This window comes from Rhinopithecus roxellana, chromosome 20 (assembly GCF_007565055.1).
Source record: "Rhinopithecus roxellana isolate Shanxi Qingling chromosome 20, ASM756505v1, whole genome shotgun sequence".
Lineage (NCBI taxonomy): Eukaryota > Metazoa > Chordata > Mammalia > Primates > Cercopithecidae > Rhinopithecus > Rhinopithecus roxellana.
The window spans coordinates 69,528,566-69,550,014 of record NC_044568.1 but is presented as its reverse complement, the minus strand read 5'-3'; the positions used below and the strand labels follow the sequence as shown (position 1 = coordinate 69,550,014).

Here is a 21,449-nt window from a genome sequence, read left to right as displayed (position 1 = left end):
CAGTGCTGCACCTGACTGGCTGAAGGTGGGCTTGCTCTCAGCCCACAGGCTCCTCCTCTGGAAAGAACGCAGGCTTGTCACTCATTTACACTTCGACAGAGAGCTTTATTTTTTTTGAGATGGAGTTTCCCTCTTGCTACCAAGCTGGAGTGCAGTGGTGCGATCTTGGGTTCAAGTGATTCTCCTGCCTCAGCCTCCTGAGTAGCTGGGATTACAGGCACCCCTCACCATACCCGGCTACTTATTATTTTTTTGAGACAGAGTCTCGTCCTTGTCACCCAAGCTGAAGTGCAATGGCGCGATCTCAGCTCACTGCAACCTCTGCCTCCAAGGTTCAAGCGATTCTCCTGCCTCAGCCTCCCTAGTACCTGGGATTATAGGTGCGGCCCACTACACCCAGCTAATTTTTGTATTTTTAGTAGAGACAGGGTTTCACCATGTTGGCCAGGCTGGTCTTGAACTCCCGACCTCGGGTGATCCACCCGCCTGGGCCTCCCACAGTGCAGAGAGCTTAATTTTTAACAAGATGAGAGAGAGACTCTTGGTGTTCAGAGGGGTCAGTCCAGAGAGAATTCAACAATCCCGCCTCACTGACAAGGAGCTCAAAGAGCTCAAATTTCACGTGGGTCCTCCATGGGATTCGGGACAGAAAAGGGACATGAGGGGAAAACTGAGGAAACTGGAACAAAGTGTGAACTTTAGCTAATAATAATGCATCAACATCAACAAATGGCTCAGCGTGGCAGCAAACGTGACACGCTAAGACATTAGTAACAGGAGAAACTGGGTGCTGGAATATACTGGAACTCTCTGCTCAATTTGTGTGTCAGCCTTAAAACAAAAGAAGCCTATTGTTTTTTGAGACGGAGTCTCGCTCTGTCACCAGGCTGGAATGCAGTGGTGCAATCTTGGCTCACTGCAACCTGGGTTCAAGCGATTTTCCTGCCTCAGCCTCCCAAGTAGCTGGGACTACAGGCATGCACCACCACACCCAGCTAATTCTTGTATTTTTAGTAGAGACAGGGTTTCACCATGTTGGCCAGGCTGGTTTCAGACTCCTGATCTCAAGTGATCTGCCTGCCTTGGCCTCCCAAAGTGCTGGGATTACAGGCACGAGCCACTGCATCGGCTGGTGTCAACTTTTTTTTTTTTTTTTGAGTTGGAGTCTTGCTCTGTCACCAGGCCAGAGTGCAGTGGCGTGATTTCAGTTCACTGCAATCTCCACCTCCCAGGTTCAAGGGAGTCTCCTGCCTCAGCCTCCTGAGTAGCTGGGACTACAGGCACGCGCCACCACACCCGGCTAATTTTTGTATTTTTAGTAGAGATAGGGTTTCACCATGTTGGCCAGGCTGGTTTCAGACTCCTGACTTCAAGTGATCCACCCGTCTCGGCCTCCCAAAGTGCTGGGACTACAGGCGTGAGCCACCATGGCCAGCCTGGAAGTCTATTTTTACAAAATTGTAAAATAAATATGTTCATGAAATTAAGAAAATATAGACAAGTAATTTTAAAAAGTTTTGTTTTTCTGGTCTTCCCGAGCAGCAGTGTTCTGTGTTCTGGATCTTTCCCTGGGTACGTTTGTGTCTGTGTTTGCGACATTCCTCATGAAGCTGGGAGTACATACAGGGAGCTGGTTCCGTTTCTCACCCTACCTGACACTATCGCGAGCCTTTCCCATTTCCCAGACTCGACAGCATGATTTTTAATGGCAAAGCAGTGCTCCACCCCACGCACCGGCCCTCACTAAAGGAGACCCCCCAGACCGAGCTCCTGGGGTGTTGCTGATGAAGGCATGTCCCTGCCCATTATTGTCCATGAACCAAACACACACCGGACAGGAGGGTCTACATGCCGACACCTCAGCATCCTGCCCTCCCTAGTACATGCATGTCCGCGGTGCACAGGGAAGGCTGCCCCAGCAGAAGCCCGTTTCAGGCCTGTCTTCTGGACAGCCCCGCTGCTGCCATGCCACAGGCAGGTGCCCCCTCCTGGGGTGGGACTCAGCAGTGTTCTCCCTCAGAGTCCTCTCCCTGCAGCAGCAGGGGGTGTGTCTCTGTGCTCTGTCGAGTGCTTCTGGGAGCTTAGTGGTCAGGGCACTGGCTCTGATGGACACTAGAGGCTTCCATGCCTGGTGGCCCAGATTCCTTCTTCTGCAGTGACCCCCGCCACCCCGTACAGGCCTGCAGTAGCTCTTATCAGGCCACCTCCTGCTGCAGCATCTGGGATGCAGAGCCTGGGTTCGCAAAACCAGCTGTCACTGTCGTGCTAAGCACAAACATTGTCCTCTTCAAAGCCTGTCTTGGACGCGGTATCCTCCTGTGTCACCCTCAGGAGATGGAACTCAGGCATTAACTCATCAGACACCAGTGAGGCCAGCTACACTCCAGCGGGAGCAAATCAGAAACAACAGGCCAGGAGCTCTGCTTAGGAACCACGTGGGACGTAAACACACGCCGCCCCCTGCCCGTGCCTCCTCTGTCCTGTGAATGACTGTCTGGGGTGCTGTCCAGCAGGTGGCTGCCGCTCAACCACCTGTGCAGTGAGCACGAGTGTGCCTGGCGGAAGCGGCCCAGGCCCTGCACTGAGTCTGCAGCCCACCTGGCACCCACCTCACAGACCTGCTCTCATATGCGACAAGCACCAGAGTGGCAACACGTCCCCAGCCGGCACCCGGCTGCCTCACCCTTGGCAGCGGCTCAGTCCCATGCAGGAGGCACCTCCATTCATGGTTTTTCCTCACTGGTCACAATGGCCTGTCCTGAGTTCTGGGGCTGCAGCCTTCAACATTTGTAATCGCTCTCCCTGCACCTACAGCTACAGCCCACACCCACACCACCATCATCTCTTTCCCAGACAGCCGCACAAACCCGCACATGGTGCGCCTCCTCCCACTGCCTGGAAGGTCCTCTTCCAGCACCTTCCTGTGGTGGGCGGGTCTGGCCCACACATTACCTCCCCAAGGCTCCTTCTCCTTCAGAGCTCCACCACGCTCAGAGCACACCATGCTCGGGTCTGGGTTCTTTTTGTTTCACATTCTACCAGGACACAGCCACTCCCTTGGGGGCAGGGATGGGGTTTTGTTTGTTTGTTTTGAAACGAGTCTCGCACTGTCTCCTGGCCTGGGGTGCAATGGCGCGATCTCAGCTCACTGCAACCTCCGCCTCCCGGGTTCAAGCGTTTCTCCTGCCACAGCCTCCCTAGCAGCTGGGATTACAGGCATCCGCCACCACACCTGGCTAATTTTTTGTATTTTTAGTACAGATGGGGTTTCACTGTGTTAGGCAGGCTAGCCTTGATTTCCTGAACTTGAGATCCGCCCACCTCGGCCTCCCAAAGCGCTGGGATTACAAGCGTGCGCCAACACACCCGGCCAGGGATGGGGTTTTGTCTGGCTCACTCTGCACTGCCTGGCACTCAGGGGCAGCGCCAAGAAGAGAGGGCAGCAGGGCATGAGCACCATTTGCGAAGTGGCCACCAAACACGGGGACAAGGCCTGGCAGCCCTGTGCCTCCTGACTCACTTTTTACATCAGCGAGTTGTGTCCTGACTGCCACCATGTCCCATTTTCTGTCTTCCTCTCTCTCCTCTCTGAGTCTAAGTGGACCCCCAGCTCCCCAGAGCATCCACCACGCAGAGAGCGCAGAGCCCACGCTGCTGCCCACCAATACCCTGCGCTGCAGATGGTGTCAACATGCGTGTGTGAACGGAGACACCACCACAGAAAGGACCTAACGGTCGACATGCGCCTCCCAGCCTGCCACCTTGCAGCTCTGGAGGGACACATGGGCAGTGGGGCTCAGAGAAGCGTCTGTACCTCAGTGGTTTCACTGGCCGCAGTGCTCTCTTCCTTTTTCCTCTCCTCTTCTTCTTGTTCTAGTTCCTTAATGCTCTCTTCTAACACATTGGGCCAGAAATCACCTTCAAAATAGGGCAGTTCCTTGGCACTGGTGAGCCTATCTTCAGTTGCTTGTTTGAAAATATCCTGAGTGGGCAAAGCACAACAGTGAGATGAGGGCCATGTACGCGCGCCGCCCCCCCATGGTGCAGCAGACCCCCACGCAAGCACACCCCTCACCACGGTATGGCAGAACCCCATGCACATGTGCCCCCCCCCACCACAGTGCAGCAGACCCCCACACATGTGCACCCCCCACCGCGGTGCTGGAGCCCCTATGTGTGCAACAGTGATGCACAGGCCCCAATGCCCACTGATGGAAATAGCTTCAACTGTGCTGCTCTCAGACGGCCAGGGGAAGGCCTCAATCAGATGAAGAAAATGCTTCTAAGTTCTCACTTTAGGCTTTTATTTTTCTGCTTTCTAATCCTCATAAGTGAAGGTAATGAATAAGTTTGTAAATGCAAGAAAATGGCAAACATCCTTCATTCAGTTGTGACAAAAACCACCACCTTCCTTCAGCACCAAGTACCTTGTAATCATGAATGATCCGCTCTGCGAACGCCTTGTCCAGCATCTTTTTGTACCACTCCTGCAGTCGTTTTGGCTTGGGTATTTTTTGATCAGGTGGGTGGCAATGGAAGATGTAATCGTCTCCTTCACTTGGAGGACAGGCCCAGATGTGCCCTGTCACATACCTGCAGGACCCATGCATACAGGTCAGATGAAAGTGCCAGTGAAATCGGCCCTGCCTTTAAGGAGTTATAGCAGAGGAGCAAGGACTAAAGCCAGAGCAGCAGTAACCTGAGAGACAAGAGAGAACGAATGCCCACAAGGCTGGGTGTGGTGGGGCCAAGGCTGGAACTTTATCCCAAGCAAATGCAAGCCTGCAAATTGGCCCTGAAACACTTCTCCCTCGGGGTGCACACACAAGGCCGGGCCAAGGCTGCAAAGGAAACCTGAGGCCTCATTAAAGAACCAGGGAATATGATGGCTCATGAATGCAATGCCATCCCCTTCCTCCTGTGCACTCTAAAGGCAGTTCAGTTATCTATTTCTCTCCAAGGGTCAATATCAACATAAATCTCATTCATTCTGTTCAAGACACTTTGATCAAATGCCCCTAACCTTTTCAAGTTTCAGAAGGGAATGGGGCAGGTCTAGAGTACAGAAACCAAGTGCTAGAGAAGGAAGCCAGACCTAAGACAGTACACACTGCAGGGTTCCGTTTGCACAAAGGATTCACAAAAGACAAATTCAGAGAGACAAAGTAGATTAGTGGTCGCCTGGGGCAGAGATGGATTAACAGCAAGGAGCAGGAGGAAATTTTCTTTCTTTTTTTCTTTTTGAGATAGAATTTCATTCTTGTTGCCCAGGGTGGAGTGCAATGGCATCATCTCGACTCACCGCAACCTTGTCAACCTGGTTCCAGCGATTCTCCTGCCCCCGCCTCCCGAGTAGCTGGGATTAGAGGTGCCTGCCACCACACCCGGCTAATTTTTTGTATTTTTAGTAGAGACAGGGTTTCACCATGTTGGTCAGGCTGGTCTTGAACTCCTGATCTCAGGTGATCTACCTGCCTTGGCCTCCCAAAGTGCTGGGATTACAGACTGGGTGAGCCACCACACCCAGCCAATTTTTGTTTGTATTTTTCTTTTATTTCTTTTTTTTTTTGAGATGGAGTCTTGCTCTGTCGCCCGGGCTGGAGTGCAGTGGCACAATCTCAGCTCACTGCAACCCCCACCTCCAGGGTTCAAGCAATTCTCCTGCCTCAGCCTCTTGAGTAGATGGGATTACAGGCTCGCGCCACTATGCCTGGCTATCTTTTGTATTTTTATTTATTTTTATTTTTATTTTTTTTTTTTTGAGGCGGAGTCTCGCTCTGTCGCCCGGTCTGGAGTGCAGTGGCCAGATCTCAGCTCACTGCAAGCTCCGCCTCCTGGGTTTATGCCATTCTCCTGCCTCAGCCTCCCGAGTAGCTGGGACTACAGGCGCCCGCCACCTCGCCCGGCTAGTTTTTTTTTTGTATTTTTAGTAGAGACGGGGTTTCACCGTGTTAGCCAGGATGGTCTCGATCTCCTGACCTCGTGATCCGCCCGTCTCGGCCTCCCAAAGTGCTGGGATTACAGGCTTGAGCCACTGCGCCCGGCCTGTATTTTTAATAGAGATGAGGTTTCACCATGTTGGTCAGGCCAGTCTCAAACTCCTGACCTCGTGATCCGCCCGCCTCGGCCTCCTAAAGTGTGGGAATTACAGGCGTGAGCCACTGCACCTGGCCTTTTTAAAAATTTTTAGTAGAGGTGGGGTTTCACCACGTTGGTCACGTTGGTTTTAAACTCCTTACTTCAGGTGATCCACTGCAGCAGGAGGGATCTTATAGGCCAGTAACAATGTTCTGAAACTGACTTGTGATACTTGCACTAATGGGTAAAGTTACTAAAAAACCACTGAATCATACATCCGAAAAAGGGGAATTCTATGATATATAAATTCTGCCTCAATAAAGGTTAAAAAAAAAAAAAAAAGGAATGAAAAGAAGGTAAAGGTAGGGAAAGAGCTTGCTATGTGCCCAGCAGCCAGATCTGTGAGGCTCCGGGAGCACCTGGAAAGGGGAGCTTTGGAGATTCTGAATTGATCTTAGGATGTAAAAATAAAAACATATAAAACTTAAAACACCCATTATTCCACAGAATAAACATACAGCAAAAAATAGTTTTTACCAGTTCCAAATAATTTAATCCAAACTCACCCCAATTTCTTCACATACTCTAGATATCCAATAAGGATCTCATGGTAAACAGCTGTGCGGAGGCAACGTGGCCGGAAGAAATGAATACTATCCAGATAAGAAATGTACACACGCCTGTGGGAAGGAGGCACATGTTTAACTCAGGGTATCCCTCAAATTTGAAATCAAATACAAGCAACAAAAAACACCCTGGAAGTTTAATTTTTAGACAGGGTCTCACTCTGCCATTCAGGCTGCAATGCGGTGGTGCGGTCACAGCTCACTGCAGTGTCAACCTCATGGGCTCAAGCAATCCTCCTGCCTGAGACTCCCACGTAGTTAGGATGACAAAGTATGAACCACCATGCCCAGATAATTTATTTTTTGTAGAGACAGGGTCTCACTTTGTTGCCCAGACTTGTCTCAAACTCCTGTGCTCCAGTGATCCTCCCACCTAGGCCTCCCACACTGCTGTGATTATAGGTGTGAGCCACTGCCCATGGCTAGTTTTTGTTTTGATGGTATTTACACTGGCCACAAAAAGGATGTGATAAACAAACAAAACAATCAAAAAAAAAAAACAAAAAACAAACAAACAAAAAAAACTGGTCACCAACCCTGCTGCCAACGAGTTAAATGGAATTCAGTTTTCGTCACTGAACAAAAGGATGAATGGCACCACTCGGCACACAGAGCCACAGTTGGGGCAAACTGAGAAAAGCCACTTTTAGTTCCCTCTTGCCCAGATTCCTGATGGCACATGAAGTCCGTCGTGGCAGAGCTGCTTCCTCTCTGCAGGTGCCAGGCTGCCCCATCCCAACTCCCCAGGTTTACCTGCCTTAGATAAGAGCGGGACTCACACAGACTTACCACACAAAACACGCTTACTGCAGTCATCTCAACAGTTCATTTCCCGCTAGTTTGATGGCAAACAAAACTAACTACTTTAGTTAGTTAATTGTGGTTTGATTTACTTTAACCCCCTATGAAGGCTCACAGGCTCCTCTGGGACACTTAAGAGCCTTGGTCTATCCTAACACAGCTCACTGAATGACACGCCCCGGAAGGAGCTGGAAAACTACCTCGTGTTTGGAGGGGGGCAATCAGAGCCGTATTCTTGAACGTGCATTCCAAAAAAGCAGACATCCACGCCGTCAATTTCCTCAAAAGCAAACAGCGCTTTGGTTCGATATGGGAAAGATTCAGACATTTCCCCAGAATCCACAAATCTGAAACAAAAGTCAGAGTCCGACATTTACAAAGGCTGTTGCTGACAAAGTGCTTCTGCACACCAGGTCTGCTCCTCTAACTCTGGCCACTGCAGATGAGTGGAGGCATGTCTACCTCCTCAGACCGTGGCCTGGAGTTCTCCCTATGGGCCAATCAGCCCTGGAGCGGGGAGTGCCTGCTTTCTGACCAGTTTCCCTCACTAGAGAACTGCACCACTGTGAATGAAATACGGGATTCTGAGTAGGACTGGCTATATACAGCAGTCCCCCTTATCCATGGGGTGTATGTTCCAAGACCACCAGTGGATGCTGGATGCTGGAAACCATGGACAGTATCAACCTCTGTGTTTTTTCTTATGCATCTGTACTGGTGACAAAATTTTAATTTATAAATTAGGCACAGCAAGAGATTAATAAGAATGAGTAATAATAAAACGACAATTATAAAAACAGTATACTGTAATATGCTATGTGGTCTCTCTCTCTTGAAAGAGCCTACTGCACTGTATCGGGTAACTGAAACCCAAACAGGACAACCGCGACTGAGGGAGCTACTACTGTACACGTTTGCTGCTGCAAAGTCTTTGAAGGATGACATCAAACTCAAGAGCTTTGCAGACAGCAGACTCTGGCACGCGGGAGTGGGGACTGCTCACAGAGCACTGTAGAGAGCAGGCACAACTGACCGTGACTTCATCCCGGGCTTGACCTCCACCGTCTTGTCTGAGCTGGCCACCACTCGGACAAAAACCTCCCCGGCTTCAGGATGATTCTGGCGCCGCAAAAATTTGTTCACTCGGTCTTCCAAGTGGTTTCCCAGTCTCGTGGTCTGTAGCCCTAGGAAGTCCAGAAGGAGCAGGTGAGAAGGCTTCAGCAGCACTGCTGAGACAGTGACTGAGACTACAGAATCCATCCCACTTTGCAGCACAGGCTGGTATTTTAAAGGACTAATGTTCTCCAAACATGGAAGAAATCTGATCTGTCCTGTGACAGGAGTGTTACAGGAGGGAAAGGTGGACTCTGGGATCTCAGGCACTTCACTCCTGAAAACTGTTTACGTGCCCAGGTAAGCTGCATCTTTTTCTAACAGTACGGGGCAGAAGAGCTACAGAGGTGGGCCCAAAACTGACAGGGGTTCTAGGGTGGTGCAGAGGGATGTTTCCCTATTGCTATTAGAACGAGATGCTTCCTGCTTTCCCTGGAGGGCAGAGATGGCACACCCTCAGTGGGCTCCTCCTGCCCATCTCTGAGGAGAAAGTCCCTACTACAGAGTCTGACATGAGCGTGGAATGTTCTAGGGCTGACAAATCAAGCTCTGGCCACAGCCTGCCTGGTGCCTCAGGAGCCGGCAAAGTATTGGCCTCCAAGCCTGCCCTGAGCCACTGCCTCGTGCGGTGCAGGAATGAAGTTTCCGATCCTTGATGAGGGCAGCCTTTCCTGGGCTCCCCTCCCTGTTGCACCCCTCCTCACCCAGGGCCAACCCCGGGTGGCTACTGTCATAGGAGCTGCCCAGTGGCAGGACATTATTTCAGTACAGAGAACTCCTCATACACAGGTTAAAAAACTATAAGGGAAAGTTGCAAAAAGGTTCTTAGTGATTACTTATAGACGATGAGATTTTAAAAGACGTTTCTTTATTTACTGGCTTTCAAATATTTCCTATGTTAGTGAGAAATAGGAAAATTGGGAATTTTAGAAGATTCTTTAGTGAGCTGGAAAATTTAGACCAAACTTTAAAATTTCATTTCGCTGCAATAAACAAATCAGTGGTGCTGCTTTTTGGGTACGTTGTACCTGAATAAAAATGATTTAAAAAGAAAAGTGTGGTTGGGCACAGTGGCTCACGCCTGTAATCCCAGCACTTTGGGAAGCCGAGGCAGGCAGATCACCTGAGGTTGGGAGTTCAAGACCAGTCTGACCAACATGGAGAAATCCCGTTTCTACTAAAAATACAAAATTAAGCCAGGCATGGTGGCTCATGCCTGTAACCCTAGCACTTTGGGAGGCTGAGGCGAATGGATCACTTTAGGTCAGGAGTTCGAGACCAGCCTGGCCAACATGGTGAAACCCCATTACTGCTAAAAATGAAAATTAGACTGGACGTGATGGCTCACGCCTGTAATACCAGCACTTTGGGAGGCCGAGGAAGGCGGATCACCTGAGGTCAGGAGTTTGAGACCAGCCTGACCAACACGGAGAAGCCCCATCTCTACTAAAAATACAAAATTAAGCTGGGCGCAGTAATCCCAGCACTTTGGGAGGCTGAGGCGAATGGATCACCTGAGGTCAGGAGTTTCAGACCAGCCTGGCCAACATGGTGAAACCCCGTCTTCACTAAACATGTACAATTAGGCCAGGCGCGATGGCTCACACCTTTAATTACAGCATTTTGGGAGGCCGAGACAGGCGGATCACCTGAGGTCGGGAGTTTAAGACCAGCCTGACCAACATGGAGAAACCCTGTCTCTACTAATAATACAAAATTAGCCGCGTGTGGTGGTGCATGCCTGTAATCCCAGCTACTTGGCAGGCTGAGGGAGAAGAATCGCTTGAACCGGGGAGGCGGAGGTTGCAGTGAGCAGAGATCGCGCCATTGCACTCTAGCCTGTGCAACAAGGGCAAAATTCTGTCTCTGTCTCCAAAAAAAAAAAAAAAAAAAAAAGTACAGTGGCAAAGAAATAAAAACTCCACGAAAATGTGAAAGTTGGCAAAACTATAAAAATAAGGGGAGGGTGGGCTGGGCGTGGTGGCTTGCGCCTGTAATCCCAACACTTTGGGAGGCTGAGGTGGGCGGATCATGAGGTAAGGAGATTGAGACCATCCTGACCAACATGGTGAAACCCCGTCTCTATTAAAAATACAAAGGAAAGGCCGGGCGCGGTGGCTCAAGCCTGTAATCCCAGCACTTTGGGAGGCCGAGACGGGTGGATCACGAGGTCAGGAGATCGAGACCATCCTGGCTAACACGGTGAAACCCCATCTCTACTAAAAAATACAAAAACCTAGCCGGGTGAGGTGGCGGGCGCCTGTAGTCCCAGCTACTCGGGAGGCTGAGGCAGGAGAATGGCGTAAACCTGGGAGGCGGAGCTTGCAGTGAGCTGAGATCTGGCCACTGCACTCCAGCCTGGGCGACAGAGCGAGACTCCGTCTCAAAAAAAAAAAAAAAAAATACAAAGGAAAAAAAAAGTTAGGTGTGGTGGCGGACGCCTGTAGTCCCAGCTACCTGGGAGGCTGAGGCAGGAGAATGGCGTGAACCCGGGAGGTGGAGCTTGCAGTGAGCCGAGATGGCGCCACTGCACTCCAGCCTGGGTGACAGAATGAGACTCCGTCTCAGAAAAAAAAAAAAGGTGGGGGAGGGTGGACTGAGACGTTTTACACTCCACGAAGGTTGCGAGTCCTGCTCCGAGCTCTGTGCTCAGCAGTCCCGTGGCTGAGATGACCATTCTGAGAAACACAGACTTCAGGAACTCACAGCTATGCTACCTATTCTCAGTGAAGCCCCTGAAGAACATTATTGCGTTCTTACCCTTGTGCAACTGCTGACCAGTTTTGCTCCCAAACCAAGTGGCTTCCAGCTGAGAAAGTTAGACACGGCTAAGAAGGGCCACATTGCAGCAAAACACCAATATCTTGTCTCTTTCCCCATGTGAAAGGGTGGCCCCACACACTACCATTTTCAAACAGCAAACAGAAGGAAATGACCTTTTTTTTTTTTTTTTGAGACAGGGTCTTGTTCTGTCACCCAGGTTGGAGTGCAAAGACACGATCTTAGTTCACTGTAGCCTCGACATCCTGGGCTCCAGTGATCCTCTCGCCTCAGCCTCCCAAAGTGCTGGGATTATAGGCGTAAGCCACCATGCGTGGCCAGAATCAACCTTTTACATTAGGTCTTTACTTTTTTCTTCAAATCACCTAAATTAACTGTACTATATAAAGAGACATTTAAACGGCTGCCAAGAACCAACAACGTGTTGTGTGCAGGAAGGCACACGTAGGGGGTAGAGGAGCCAGCACACTCAGAAATAAAAATTTTAACGATACAGCTTCTCATGGGGAAAATACATACTTTCATATGTATATATATTTAAACAAAACACAGTCTGGCTGGTAATGGTGGCTCACACCTGTAAATCCCAGTACTTTGGGAGGCCGAGGTGGGCGGCTTATGAGGTCAGGAGATCAAGACCATCCAGGCTAATACGGTGAAACCTCGCCTCTACTTAAAAAAAAAAAAAAAAAAAAAAAAAAAAAAAAAAAAAATTAGCCGGGTGTGTTGGTGGACGCCTGTAGTCCCAGCTACTCGGGAGGCTGAGGCAGGAGAATGGCGTGAACCCGGGAGGTAGAGCTTGCAGTGAACTGAGATCGCGCCACTGCACTCCAGTCTGTGCGACAGAGCGAGACTCTGCCTCAAAAAACAAACAAACACTCTTCCATAGTAACTTCGCCATTTGACACCTGTGATCCATATATGGCTGCATACTCCAGAGGTGGCCTCAGACAGCACAGGGGTCTAGGGGCAGGCCTGTGTACACCTGCAGTGCACACAGCGCCACCTTCCTCACGGTGCTACCTCCCTTTCTGTTATCACTTGATTTGGCCGCTGTTCCTACTTTTTCATCACTCCTTGCCACTGCTGCAGTTACGTCCTTGTATGTGCCTTATTATGCATATGTGCAAATATTTTTATAGGATACATGTGTGAAAGTAGACTTGCTAAATCTAAAAATGAACACTTTAAATTGTGCCCCTCGCTTTCTGGCATTCAACTTACATTTTCATCCATGGCGCATGACGAGCCTTTTGTGCCTTTTCCTTTCTCATCTCTGGGTTGTATCTTTTTAAGGAAGGCTTTTCATAACTCAACACAGTAAAATTATTATCTTACTTTTATCCTGAATGCATTTGTAGTTTTGTTTACTTTTCTCGCTTTTAATCTACCTGAATGTGATTTTGCATATGGTGTGTGCGAAGGAGGTGGTTTTCAATGCAAGATTAAGGAAGCATACCTTCACTCTGTGATCACACACAGCACAACCCCTGTGCTGACACAAGCCCACACCGACAGAGTAGAGCTACCTCTAGTCTCCTAGGCCCTTTTCTCCTGTAACGTTCCATTTCTAGATCTTGGGCTCATCCACCGAATGCCCATGGGTCTTTCTGGATGCTGGGGTGGGAGTGGGACCGGACCCACTCTGGGGCCACTTGTGTCATTCCCCCCAGTCACCTCCTGCCTCTTCCAGGCAATGACTGTTCTATGGAGGTCTAGCTCTCTGGGTAATTCTGTTTTGGCTACTGAGCCTCTGGTCCAGAGAAGAACTTCCAGTGTGCTCAAATGCATTAGTGAACTCATTCAGAATGAATCCTCTGAAGCAGGGCCTCTCAAATGGAGTCAACTGTGCCCTTCCTCCAGGGGACACCTGGCAACGTCTGGAGACATTTTTGACAGACATAATGAATTTGTTGGTCATTTAATTATGTGAGGAAGGTGTTACTGGCACTGAGTGAGTAGAGGCCAGAGATGCTGCTGCTAAAATCCTATAATTCACAAAACAGAGGATTACCTGGCCTAAAATGTCAATAGTGGCTCAGTTGAGAAACTGAGCTAAGTATTATGATAGTTTATCAATGAGTGGTATTTCAAAAAATTTTAACAGAGGCAGTGTAAGCTATAGGGTAACTTTGGATGTTGGTTAACAACAGAGTTTGAACTTTAATTAGGACTCAGTCTCAAGTCTACAGGTAGCTTCCTCCTCCCCGTCCCCCAGTGTATGGTCCATCCCAGCATTTCCATCTCTCTTCTACTCTGAGCTCCCCAAATGACCCTGGTTCTGTTGGGGATCTCCTGATCAACATGCCAGTCACCTGTCCTGCCACAGAAAGGTGACAGCTGTAGGGAGCAGCAGGCAAGTGCTGCTGCAGTTGCCCTTCTTGTGTGGTTTTGCTGGTTAACTCAGCAAAAGGACAGCCTGGCACGTCAAGCTGCAGAAGGCCATCCCAAGACTTGAGAATTGACTCTATTATAAAGATTAAATAATCATAAACTTTTGAAAACAATGCGGTCTTAAAAAAAAAAAAAGTGAGCCAGGTGCGGTAGCTAACGGCTGTAATCCCAGCACTTGGGGAAGCCGAGGCGGGCAGATCACAAGGTCAAGAGATTGAGACCATCCTGGCCAACTCAACATGGTGAAACCCCGTCTCTACTAAAAAATACAAAAAACTAGCCGGGCGAGGTGGCGGGCACCTGTAGTCCCAGCTACTCGGGAGGCTGAGGTAGGAGAATCGCTTGAATCCGGGAGGTGGGAGCTGCAGTGAGCTGAGATTGCACCACTGCACTCCAGCCTGGCGAAAGAGCAAGACTGTCTCAAATTAAAAAAAAGAAAGTTTACTCATGCAAAGTTACTTCTAGCAGTAACAGGTTGTTCTAGTTCTGCACAGGCACCACCAGCTGCAGTAACATGTCCAGCCAAGTCTACATGCAGGCCAGGATCCTACTCCCAGGGTGGCAGCTGGTTCCCAGGGGCCATGGCTCATGCTCCACTGTAGCAGAACCCAGCACCCACGGGACGGACCCATGACAGCCCACAAAGGGCCCAGGGTTAGAGAGTGCTGGCCAACACTACCCCAGTGTGTACACATGCACGCACGGGGGGTGAGGGGTCTTAGGTCTAAGCCACTTGAGAATCATCTGTTGACAAATTTTCTCTGAGAATTTACAAAGTTTACCGTACACCTAACCTTTCATCTAAAACATGCACTGGATCATAAAAGCTGAATAACAATCAGGCTAAATATTCCCTTTAAGGGTGGACTGAGAGGTTTTACACTCGATGAAGATCCACAGCCCAAGGCTGCCAGTCCTGCAGTAGTCCCGTGGCTGAGATGACCATTCTGAGAAACACAGACTTCAGGGACTCACACCTGTGCTGCCTATTCTCAGTGAAGCCCCTGAAGAACATTCGTGCGTTCTCACCCTCATGACTGGCCTGGCTCTCCTTAAGGATGAGACAAGAAAAATACAAAGTACTGGGGAGAAAACTCACAAAAATCTTTGACAACCAAACGTCAAAACCATGTGTGGAGAGGAACCAAAGGACAACGGGGACAATTTCTACAAGTTTCTAAAATGTGCAGTCCAGGAAACAGAAAGCTTCCCCAAACTTACTCTTAGCACTGAATTTGTTTTCTTTTCGAGGTCTGCCAGTTTTCTTCAAGCAGTTGTCGCACACAAAACTGCAAAAATAATAGTGGTATGATGAGACTGTATATAATGATGTAAATTGTCAAACCAACAAAATGCAGCATTCAGATATTTTGTTGGCAGTTTAAATCACATTATTATTATAAAATTAAAGAGTGAAGAGGCAGACTGCTTTGATGCCACAATTCCTAAAGCAGACAAACACTTAGAACTTAAATTTAGAACCAACTGCCATCTCTCTTAATTGTTGAATTCTTGCTGACAACAATGAATGAGATGCAGTAGCGACCGCAACTGCCCCACCATTGGCTCTGTGTAGAACTGCCCTCTAGGCCAGGGGAAACTACTTACCCTGAAGGCCAAATGATGTCATAGTGCAGAACACAAATCTGATGCATCTTCCGGCCACACTCCTTGCAATCAACGAAACTAGGAGACAAAGAAGGCGCACTGTTAAAGCACACGGAACCACACGACCGGAGTCACTTGTAGATGTCTGTGTGTGCATCCACACCTTGTTCTCTGGGTTACTTTGAGTAGTGCTGACATTAATGCATGTGTTGGCTGATTCAGCTATATTTTACAATGCATCCATATGATATCTTCTATAGGAAAATGCTTTCTTCTTTTCTTTGTACAAGTGCTTCATTCCTCTTTTCTCCCAATCTCCCTTTGCAACCAGAAAGGAAACTTTATTTTTAAAAACTGCTGTGACAAATAAGTATATCTCACAGGCCGGTATTTCTGACACTACTACACATTTTCAAGAACAATGCCTTCTCTAGGTGATTTCACATGCCTAAACTGACTTAAAAAATAGAGAACAATACTTTTAGCGTTCTAAACACGTGCTCTTAAGTCTAAAATTGTTTAGGATACTAATGGGAAACATGGCCAGTTCAGAGCAGCCATACTAGGCCGGAGGCACAAAAAACATCAGTTCTGAGTCAGTTACAAAAGGTGGAACATGTCAGGCCTACTGGTAAGTTGACAGGGGTTTATTCAAGTAAACACTGGTGAAGCGAGAGGATGCACCACCCATTCCCCACAAATCCTCCACACTGTTCTACGGCAGCCCACAACCACGGCTCACCAGAGCTCCGTCACCTCCAGGAACTGGCTTACCCAGGAATCTTAAATGCCAAGATGCCTTGAGGTCGAGGCCTTGGGTTTTTGTCAGCTCCCTCCCTTGCTGCCTCCACAATGCATACCTCCGAGGAGGGGCTGAAGGGACTGGTGAGTAATGTGACTCCCTGTGTGCTCCTGAGGTCTGAGCTATGGCTCCTCTACAGTGTGCCCCTGCCCTTGTCCCCTTAATCTGTCCATTGCACGTGCTATGCAAGCCCTCAGCCATGGGTCTACCCTCATCAGGCTTCTCTGCGCAGTTTGCTGGAGGGAAAGAAAAGACACACACACAAAACTGTGAAACCATGGTGGCACCCGTTCACAGTCCTGTGGCACTCTCTGACAACCCAGCTCCGTCTGGCTCCCTCTCCCTTCCACGTGGCAGCGGCTCTGAATCTGCACTCCTTTCCTCCAGTGCTGTCCTCCACAAACCCTGTCTCTAAAAACCCAGTCACTGAGCTCATCCCCTACGCTAAGAATTTCAAAGGTTGGGGCCAAGAACTTCGTCAATTCCTGTGCTGTCTCCAAAGGTCTCCTGCTCTCAACTATTCCCTCCCATGTCAGGGAAAAGGAGTGCCCCCCAAAACTACACTTGGGCCAGGTACAGTGGCTCACACCTGTAATTCTAGCATGTGGAGAGGCTGAGGTGGAAGGATTGTTTTACTGGGAGTTTAAGACCAGCCTGGGTAAAATATGGAGACCCCGTCTTTACAAAAAATTAAAAAATTAGCTGGGCATGGTGGTATGTGCCCGTAGTCCCAGCTACTTAGGAGGCTGAGCTGGGAGGATGCTTGAGTCTGGGAGGTTGTGGCTGCAGTGAGCTATGATTGCACCACTGCACTCCAGCCTGGGTGACACAGCAAGACCCTGTTTCAAAAACAACAAACAAAATCCAAGCAAAACACTGCGTATTCTAGACATCCATTTTGAATGTCCCCCTTTCTCTCACTCCCAATTATTATTGGCCAACTAGGTGGCTCCCCTTCCCTCAGCCCGCCAACAAGCCCCTCTGCCTGGCTCCAAAAGCTCTTGCTTTAATTGGGGTTTCAGTTTCTCGCCTGCTGCTGCTTTGTGTCTCTTAACTAATTTCTCTACTACAGAACAATGTCTTTCCTCTTCTGATCAATTCACCTCATAGACCAAGGGTGACCTTCCTACATTAGAACCAATGCTATTCTTCAAAACCTCCTCAGCACATTATAGGATAAAGTTTATTGTCAAGAGACAGTGAAATGGCCCTTCATGAAGTTAATCTCTGCCTACCAACCACCCACTCTAGGGGACTTGTAGTTTTATTGAGCAACCTGTGTTCTTTCATGCCTTTGTTTCTAGAATGCTCTGCAGTTTCAACACAAGTATCACCTTGTCCAGGAAACCAGGCCCAACTGTGATGATGCAGCTCTGCCCAGGCGGGGTCCCTTCTGTCTGGGACTCACTTGCACTGTCTCCTGCTGCAGGCTGTGCCATTACCCAGCTGTCTCTCTAGACTACAACCAGCATGAAGAAGGAGACCCCTTCACCCATCCATGTATTCCCTCTGCCTGGCACCTACTACTTGAATGTAATATATTTTGAAATTAAAAAGTAGATATAAGTCGGCCAGGCACGGTGGCTCACGCCTGTAATCCCAGCACTCTGGCAGGCCGAGGTGGGTGGATCACGAGGTCAGGAGTTCAAGACCAGCCTGGTCAAGATGGTGAAACCCCGTCTCTACTAAAAGCACAAAAAAATTAGCTGGTCTGGTAATCCCAGCCACTCGGGAGACCGAGGCAGAGAACTGCTTGAACCCGGGAGGCGGAGGTTGCAGTGAGCCGAGATCGTGCCACTGCTCTACAGCCTGGGGGACAGAGCAAGACTCATCTCGGTGGGGGGGGAAGAGAAGTAGATATAAATCATAATGAAACTATAAAGCCACGGAGAGAAAGACACAATGTGAAAAGAAAGGTGGAAAGTCAGGAAAAACGATCTGCTGGTCACGAGAGGGGTGGGCGCTCTGCCCTGCCATCTCGCCAAGACTACAGCTCTAGGATTTCACATCATCGTCCTGTCTGTGTACCAGGTGCTGGTAGAGATGAAATAACCTGCTGAAAGTCAAGCTAGGTTTCCAGAGGTGGCCTGGATAGAAATCTGTGCCTGCCACTCTAGCCACTGGCTTCCCTGGAGTGAGAGGGTCAGGATAGGGAGAGCAGGATCTGTTTCTTGCTTTGGCTGAGTCACAGCCCACATTTCCCAAGCAGTCAATGCTCCTGGAGCCAGCGCTCACTGTGGGGACAAAAAATAGCAGTATCACCATGCCAATTTGGAGTGCCCTCAGAACTTTACATTGGGGACCTGGGAAGAGGCTACCACACTGAAGAAATTCTGGCATCTCTTTAGGGGCTGTTATGAAGCAAGGTTAGCAAATGCAACACTCTCATTCATCACTGTAGAAAGTGCTTAACAATGGCAAGAACATGCGCCAAGCTTTACATTATTTGAGAAAGCAGTTTCCAAGACATTTTCTTTCTGGTATTTCCCTTTAAACGATACTTCTAGTACTATCCCACCAAATATTCCTATCTTTGGTCTCTAAAGATTCATACTAAATGCCTTCTTAAAGACATCCATGACCAAATTATTAGAAAGGTTTTCATAGAACTGAAACATCCATTTAATTTTATCATTGTTAAAATCCAATAATTAGAGAACATGTTACAGAGACATACATATTTTGTTTAAGTTTAAAAAGAATCTATATACAGGCCAGGCGCGGTGGCTCAAACCTGTAATCCCAGCACTTTGGGAGGCCGAGATGGGCGGATCACGAGGTCAGAAGATCAAGACCATCCTGGCTAACACGGTGAAACCCCGTCTCTACTAAAAAATACAAAAATCTAGCCGGGCGAGGTGGCGGGCGCCTGTAGTCCCAGCTACTTGGGAGGCTGAGGCAGGAGAATGGCGTGAACCCGGGAGGCGGAGCTTGCAGTGAGCTGAGGGATCCGGCCACTGCACTCCAGCCTGGGCAACAGAGCGAGACGCCGCCTCAAAAAAAAAAAAAAAAAAAAAAAAAAATCTATATCTAAAAGATAACCTCACACCAGAAATTCCACTTATTGCAACATATTTCCAATGTTTTTACCCACAACCCACTCCATAAGGAGTAACTTCACCAATTTCAAACCAAAATTAAAAATAAAAAAGAAATAGCTATATACTTACGGTTCGGGGTCTAAGGTATCATTTTTCTTCTTTTCAAACTGATCCTTTGAAATTGTCCTTGTTTAAAAAAAAAAAAAAAACATGTTGTATTAACTAAAGTTTATCTGTTGAGTATAAACTATAGGGTCTCTGGAATGTGATTTTGTAACTAGTTCTTCAAACAAAAAGACATGATGGCCCTTTAAAATCTCAAGTACATGTAATAATGGAATGAACAAAAAATTTAATTTCACAGAACACTACAATTTCTTTTTCCACATATTCCACTACCATTTCTTTTCTTTCTTTTTTTTCAGAGACAGAGTCTCGCTCTGCTGCTCAGGCTGGAGTGCAGTGGCGCGATCATGGCTCACTGCAGCCTTAACCTCCCAGGCTCAAGTGATCCCCCTGGGTAGATGGGACTATGGGAATGCGCCACCACAACTGGCTAATTTTTTGATTTTTTGTGGAGATGGGGGTCTCATTATGTTGCCCAGGCTGAACTCAAACTCACCCCGGTTCTGAGTAGCTGGGACTACAGATACAAACCACCACGCCCTGTTAAGTTTTTTTCATTTTTTGTAGAGATGGGGGTCTCACTATGTTGCTCAAGCAACAGTCCAATTATTAATCACACAACTAAAGAGAATTAGGATGACAAGGGAAATAAATTGAAAATGTAGAATTTCAGTCACTTTGGTTTGTATGTCTTACAAGTTAGGTTTTTTTCTGCATCTGAACAAATAAAATGGTAGAGCTTAAGTGCCTACACTGCTGGAAACTGCTCCTGTGGCAAAGCCTTCCTTTCTGCTGGGGGAAGTCACACTGTGGGTAGGGTGGTAGGAATCATGGAAGACTGGGGAACTCAGTCTGACGAAAAGAGGGAACGGTAGACCTGGGCAGATGCGGTGGGTGGCTGGCAGGTTTTTAGATATTTTAAGCCTAGAAATGAGTTGATAACACAATTTGTGCATTTGCTTTTTCTTGCCACACACTGGCCATTCTATCACTCGAAGGTAACTCTGCTGGATAATAAATACTGGAAATAAAAGTTTAACCCTGTGCAGGAATGAACTAACAAAGTCATACCTGTCCACTTTGGAGCTGGTAAACAATAGGTAAAGCACTAGTGAGGGAAGGAGACACATTTTGGCCACTTTAGGCCAAAAAATGGGGTACTGGAATCCATTAATCTGCATTAGAGCTCAGCAACTGAAAGGATGGAGGTTTAAGTGGAGATAAACTAAATGTAAAGGGCAGGGCATGTACACCAAACTCATTTTTAGCTACTGCCAGTTCTGTAAATGGGGCTACCTGGTTTCTCAGGCATAACTGAAAATTTACATGGTCGGGAATGGTGGTCCCAGCACTTTGGAAGGCCAAGGCAGGAGGACTGCTTGAGGCCAAGAGTTCGAGCCAAGCCTGGGTAACACAGTGAGACACCATTAAAAAAAAAAAAAATTAAAATAAAGAAAATTTATAATTCCCCAAAATGGAAGTTAACAACAACTAGGGAAAAACCAATTATTTTAGAAGAAAAGACAGACCAAGGTCAAGAGAGAGCAGTGGTCTACAGTGGTAGGCCACAGTACCACCGCCTTGAATGATAAAGGCAGAGGTGGCACTGTGGTTCAGCCAAAACACATTTTTCAGTGTAAATGTGTATGTGTACACATATTCAAATTAAATGTCAGCATAATTAATATGAAACAAACCCCACAACACTACACACTGTAATCTCAGCACTTTAGAAGGCCCAGGCAGGTGGATTGTGCTTCAGTCTAGGAGTTTGAGACCAGCCTGGGCAACATGGCGAGACCTCGTCTCTACAAAAAATACAAAAAATTAGCTGTGTATAGTGGCGTGCTCCTGTAATCCCAGTTACTTGAGAGGCTGAGAAAGGAGGATCGCTTGAACGAGTCGAGATAGTGCCACTGCACACCACTCAGATGACAGAATGAAAACCTATCTCAAAAACAAAAAACCAAAAAACATTGCATGAAAGTCAAAATGGCAGTGGTACTTTCCTTACAGTCACTGGTAAGAGGAAAAAAGAATTTAAGATCACCCTCCCTCACCCCAAAAAAAATGACAGGA

General features: G+C 48.1%; 1 protein-coding gene across 2 annotated transcripts in view; it reads right to left on the bottom strand.

The window, feature by feature from the left end:
- Positions 1-21,449, bottom strand: part of CREBBP (CREB binding protein) — a 162,457-nt gene that overhangs the window by 7,543 nt on the left and 133,465 nt on the right. For both annotated transcript variants that reach the window (XM_010376035.2, XM_030924411.1), the window contains exons 21-28: positions 19,374-19,430; positions 15,402-15,479; positions 15,015-15,082; positions 8,539-8,689; positions 7,706-7,852; positions 6,645-6,758; positions 4,428-4,593; positions 3,815-3,982 (exon numbers count right to left, since the gene is read on the bottom strand). In XM_010376035.2, coding sequence (XP_010374337.1) covers positions 3,815-3,982; positions 4,428-4,593; positions 6,645-6,758; positions 7,706-7,852; positions 8,539-8,689; positions 15,015-15,082; positions 15,402-15,479; positions 19,374-19,430 — 949 coding nt within the window. The remainder of the gene's footprint in view (positions 1-3,814; positions 3,983-4,427; positions 4,594-6,644; positions 6,759-7,705; positions 7,853-8,538; positions 8,690-15,014; positions 15,083-15,401; positions 15,480-19,373; positions 19,431-21,449) is intronic.